The sequence below is a fragment of the Oncorhynchus kisutch genome, unplaced genomic scaffold, assembly GCF_002021735.2.
Source record: "Oncorhynchus kisutch isolate 150728-3 unplaced genomic scaffold, Okis_V2 Okis06b-Okis10b_hom, whole genome shotgun sequence".
NCBI classification, from domain to species: domain Eukaryota; kingdom Metazoa; phylum Chordata; class Actinopteri; order Salmoniformes; family Salmonidae; genus Oncorhynchus; species Oncorhynchus kisutch.
Window position 1 is genome coordinate 15,637,074 of NW_022261983.1, and position 6,000 is coordinate 15,643,073.

Consider the following 6,000-nt stretch of genomic DNA (forward strand, 5'->3'; position numbering starts at 1 on the left):
TCTCTTCCTCTCTATCTTCCCTCCCTCCTTCCCCTCCCCCTCCTCTCTCCCTCCCTCCCTCCTTCTCCTCCTCTCTCCCTCCCTCCTTCCTCTCCCCTCCCTCCTCTCTCCTCTCCCCCCCTCCCTCCTCTCTCCCTCCCTCCTCTCTCCCTCCCTCCTTCCCCTCCCTCCCTCCCTCCTTCCCCTCCTCTCTCCCTCCTCCCCCTTCCCCCCTCACTCCTCTCCCTCCCTCCCTCCCTCCTCTCTCCCTTCCCTCCCCTCCCTTCCTCTCCTCCAGGTGTGTGAACGGGAGGAGAGGAAGCAGTGTGTGGGGGCACCAGCCGTCTAACCTCTCTCTCTTTCTCCTCCTCTCTCCCCTCCCTCCCTCTCCTCCAGGTGCGTGAGCTGGAGGGTGAGCTGGAGGAGGAGAGGAGGCAGCGTGCGGGGGCGACAGCAGGGAGGAAGAAGCTGGAAGGAGAGGTGAATGATCTGGAGGACCAGGTGGAAGCCACCAGTAGGGGGCGTGACGAGGCCGTCAAACAGCTGCGCAAGATACAGGTCAGTCACACACCACAGAGGAACAACACTGAGATCCTGGATGTAGGGAAGGTGTAGGGAAGTTATCTGTAGACTCTGATCCTGGATGTAGGGGGAAGTTGTCTGTAGACTCTGATCCTGGCTGTAGGGGGAAGTTGTCTGTAGACTCTGATCCTGGATGTAGGGGGAAGTTGTCTGTAGACTCTGATCCTGGCTGTAGGGGGAAGTTGTCTGTAGACTCTGATCCTGGATGTAGGGGGAAGTTGTCTGTAGACTCTGATCCTGGATGTAGGGGGAAGTTGTTTGTAGACTCTGATCCTGGATGTAGGGCGAAGTTGTCTGTAGACTCTGATCCTGGCTGTAGGGGGAAGTTGTCTGTAGACTCTGATCCTGGCTGTAGGGGGAAGTTGTCTGTAGACTCTGATCCTGGATGTAGGAGGAAGTTGTCTGTAGACTGATCCTGGCTATAGGAGGAAGTTGTCTCTAGACAGTGTAGACTCTGATCCTGGGTCCGTTTAGCATTTCTCCACTAATGACTTCCATTTCCTCCCTCTCCGGCTCCTATTCCTTCTCCTCCTCTCCTCCTCCCTCCTCCTCAGGCCCAGATGAAGGAGCTCCAGAGGGAGGTGGAGGATTCCCGTGCAGCCCAGAAGGAGGTACTGTCCTCAGCCAGGGAGTCAGAGAGGAGAGCCAAGACCCTGGAGGCCAGCTTCATGCAGCTACAGGAGGTACAGTCTTCTCTGTCTCCCCCCCCCTCTCTCCCTCTCCCTCCCTCTGTCTCTCTCTCCCTCTCCCTCCCCCCGTCTCTCTCTCCCTCTCCCTCCCTCTGTCTCTCTCTTTGTCCTCCCCCCTCTGTCTCTGCCCCTCCCTCCCCCCGCCTCTCTCTCCCTCTCCCTCCCTCTGTCTCTCTCTTTGTCCTCCCCCCTCTGTCTCTGCCCCTCCCTCCCCCTCTCTCTCTCTTTGTCCTCCCCCCTCTGTCTCTGCCCCTCCCTCCCTCCCTCTGTCTCTCTCTTTGTCCTCCCCCTCTGTCTCTGCCCCTCCCTCCCCCGCCTCTCTCTCCCTCTCCCTCCCTCTGTCTCTCTCTTTGTCCTCCCCCCTCTGTCTCTGCCCCTCCCTCCCCCCGCCTCTCTCTCCCTCTCCCTCCCTCTGTCTCTCTCTTTGTCCTCCCCCCTCTGTCTCTGCCCCTCCCTCCCCCCGCCTCTCTCTCCCTCTCCCTCCCTCTGTCTCTCTCTTTGTCCTCCCCCCTCTGTCTCTGCCCCTCCCTCCCCCCTCTCTCTCTCTCCCTCTCTCTCTCGTTGTCCTCCCCCTTCTCTTCCCCCCCCTTCTCTTGCCCTTTCTCCCCCCCTTCTCTCGCCCTTTCTCCCCCCCCCCCCCTCTCCCTCTGTCTCTCTCTTTGTCCTCCCATGTTAACATGGGAGAATATTGCCTTGTGATACACACATCACTAGAACCTTCACTCTGTCTCTCTCCTGTTCTTGTCTCCTAAAATGCCCCCCCATCTCTCCTCCTCCATCTCTTCACTCTTTGTCCCCCCTGTAGGACTTGGCTGCGGCAGAGAGGGCTCGTAAGCAGGCCGAGACAGAAAGAGATGAGATGTCTGAGGAGCTGGCCAGCAACTCTGGGAAGTGAGTGTGTAGGCTACTTTTAAAAGGTCCCCTAGACTGTGTCCCAAATGCCACCCTATAGGCCATTGGTCCGTGGTCTAAAGTAGTGCACTATAAAGGGAATAGGATGTAATATGGGACACATGGCCTCATCTCTTTTCCTTCATCTGTATTGATGTAGAACATCTGGACATGTGACAACATCCTCAGTACTGTTAACACCTAACCCAAACCTAACCCTAACCTAACCCTAACCTAAAACTAACCTAACCCTTAACCCTAACCTAACCCTAACCTAAAACTAACCTAACCCTTAACCCAAACCTAACCTAAAACGAACCTAACCCAAACCTAACCCAAACCTAACCCTAACCTAAAACTAACCTAACCCTTAACCCAAACCTAACCCTAACCTAAAACTAACCTAACCCTTAACCCAAACCTACCCTAAAACTAACCTAACCCTTAACCCAAACCTAACCTAAAACTAACCTAACCCTTAACCCAAACCTAACCCAAACCTAACCTAACCCTTAACCCAAACCTAACCCTACCCTAAAACTAACCTAACCCTTAACCCAAACCTAACCCTACCCTAAAACTAACCCTTAACCCAAACCTAACCCTTAACCCAAACCTAACCCTCTCCTAAACTAACCTAACCTTAACCCAAACCTAACCCTTAACCCAAACCTAACCATACCCTAAAACTAACCTAACCCTTAACCCAAACCTACCCCTTAACACAAACCTAACCATACCCTAAAACTAACCTAACCCTTAACCCAAACCTAACCCTTAACCCAAACCATACCCTAAAACTAACCTAACCCTTAACCCAAACCTAACCATACCCTAAAACTAACCTAACCCTTAACCCAAACCTAACCCTTAACACAAACCATACCCTAAAACTAACCTAACCCTTAACCCAAACCTAACCCTACCCTAAAACTAACCTAAACCCTTAACCCAAACCTAACCATACCCTAAAACTAACCTAACCCTTAACCCAAACCTAACCTAAAACTAACCTTAACCCTTAAACCTAACCATACCCTAAAACTAAGCTAACCCTTAACCCAAACCTAACCCACACCTAACCATACTCTAAAACTAACCTTAACCCTTAAACCTAACCCTTAAACCTTAACCCAAACATACCCTAAAACTAACCTTAACCCTTAACCCAAACCTAACCATACCCTAAAACTAAGCTAACCCTAACCCAAACCTAACCCACACCTAACCATACCCTAAAACTAACCTAACCCTTAAACCTAACCCTTAAACCTTACCCAAACATACCCTAAAACTAACCTTAACCCTTAACCTAAACCTAACCCTACCCTAAAACTAACCTTAACCCTTAACCTAAACCTAACCCTACCCTAAAACTAACCTAACCCTTAACCCAAACCTAACCCATACCCTAAAACTAACCTAACCCTTAACCCAAACCTAACCCTACCCTAAAACTAACCTTAACCCTTAAACCTAACCTAACCATACCCTAAAACTAAGGCTAACCCTTAACCCAAACCTAACCCAAACCTAACCCAAACCTAACCATACCCTAAAACTAACCTTAACCCTTAAACCTAACCCTTAAACCTAACCCAAAACATACCCTAAAACTAACCTTAACCCTTAACCCAAACCTAACCATACCCTAAAACTAAGCTAACCCTTAACCCAAACCTAACTCACACCTAACCATACCCTAAAACTAACCTTAACCCTTAAACCTAACCCTTAAACCTTAACCCAAACATACCCTAAAACTAACCTTAACCCTTAACCTAAACTAACCCTACCCTAAAACTAACCTAACCCTTAACCCAAACCTAACCATACCCTAAAACTAACCTAACCCTTAACCCAAACCTAACCCTAACCCTAAAACTAACCTTAACCCTTAAACCTAACCTAACCATACCCTAAAACTAAGCTAAACCCTTAACCCAAACCTAACCATACCCTAAAACGTAACCTTAACCCTTAAACCTAACCCTTAAACCTAACCCAACATACCCTAAAACTAACCTTAACCCTTAACCCAAACCTAACCATACCCTAAAACTAACCTAACCCTTAACACAAACCTAACCCTACCCTAAAACTAACCTAACCCTTAACCCAAACAATACCCTAAAACTAACCTAACCCTTAACCCAAACCTAACCCTACCCTAAAACTAACCAACCTAACCCTTAACCCAAACCTAACCATACCCTAAAACTAACCTAACCCTTAACCCAAACCTAACCTAAAACTAACCTTAACCCTTAAACCCTAACCATACCCTAAAACTAAGCTAACCCAAACCTAACCCAAACCTAACCATACCCTAAAAACTAACCTTAACCCTTAAACCTACCATACCCTAAAACTAAGCTAACCCTTAACCCAAACCTAACCCAAGCCTAACCCAAACCCAAACATACCCTAAAACTAACCTAACCCTTAACCTAACCCTACCCTAAAACTAACCTAACCCTTAACCCAAACCTAACCATACCCTAAAACTAACCTAACCCTTAAACCCAAACCTAACCCTACCCTAAAACTAACCTTAAACCCTTAAACCTAACCATACCCTAAAACTAAGCTAACCCTTAACCCAAACCTAACCCAAGCCTAACCCAAACCTAACCATACCCTAAAACTAACCTTAACCCTTAAAACCTAACCCTTAAACCTTAACCCAAACCTAACCTAAAACTAACCTTAACCCTTAAACCTAACCATACCCTAAAACTAAAGCTAAACCCTTAACCCAAACCTAACCCAAACCTAACCCTCTCCTAAAACTAACCTAACCCTTAACCCAAACCTAACCCTTAACCCAAACCTAACCATACCCTAAAACTAACCTAACCCTTAACCCAACCTAACCCTTAACACAAACCTAACCATACCCTAAAACTAACCTAACCCTTAACCCAAACCTAACCCTTAACCCAAACCATACCCTAAAACTAACCTAACCCTTAACCCAAAACCTAACCATACCCTAAAACTAACCTAACCCTTAACCCAAACCTAACCCTTAACACAAACCATACCCTAAAACTAACCTAACCCTTAACCCAAACCTAACCCTACCCTAAAACTAACCTAACCCTTAACCAAACCTAACCCTAACTAAAACTAACCTTAACCCTTAACAACTAACCATACCCTAAAACTAAGCTAACCCTTAACCCAAACCTAACCCACACCTAACCATACCCTAAACTAACCTTACCCTTAAACCTAACCCTTAAACCTTAACCCAAACATACCTAAAACTAACCTTAACCCTTAACCCAACCTAACCATACCCTAAAACTAAGCTAACCCTTAACCCAAACCTAACCCACACCTAACCATACCCTAAAACTAACCTTAACCCTTAAACCTAACCCTTAAACCTTACCCAAACATACCCTAAAACTAACCTTAACCTAAACCTAACCCTACCCTAAAACTAACCTAACCCTTAACCCAAACCTAACCATACCCTAAAACTAACCTAACCCTACCCTAAAACTAACCTTAACCCTTAAACCTAACCTAACCATACCCTAAAACTAAGCTAACCCTTAACCCAAACCTAACCCAAACCTAACCCAAACCTAACCATACCCTAAACTAACCTAACCCTTAACCTAACCCTTAAACCTTAACCCAAACATACCCTAAACTAACCTAACCCTTAACCCAAACCTACCATACCCTAAAACTAACCTAACCTTACCCAACCCTAACCCTTAACACAAACCATACCCTAAAACTAACCTAACCCCTTAACCCCAAACTAACCCTACCCTAAAACTAACCTAACCCTTAACCCAAACCTAACCATACCCTAAAACTAACCTAACCCTTAACCCAA

The 6,000-nt window shown here is 47.0% G+C and overlaps 1 protein-coding gene across 6 annotated transcripts in view; it reads left to right on the forward strand.

Annotated features, from left to right (window-relative positions):
* LOC109885559 (myosin-11-like) overlaps positions 1-6,000 on the forward strand; it is a 110,643-nt gene that overhangs the window by 67,149 nt on the left and 37,494 nt on the right. For all 6 annotated transcript variants that reach the window (XR_004206812.1, XR_004206813.1, XM_031813919.1 and 3 more), the window contains 3 exons: positions 376-537; positions 1,116-1,244; positions 2,056-2,141. Coding sequence is in view for 4 of the 6 variants with exons in the window: in XM_031813919.1 (XP_031669779.1) it covers positions 376-537; positions 1,116-1,244; positions 2,056-2,141 (377 nt within the window). In the remaining 2 variants the exon portion in view is untranslated. The remainder of the gene's footprint in view (positions 1-375; positions 538-1,115; positions 1,245-2,055; positions 2,142-6,000) is intronic.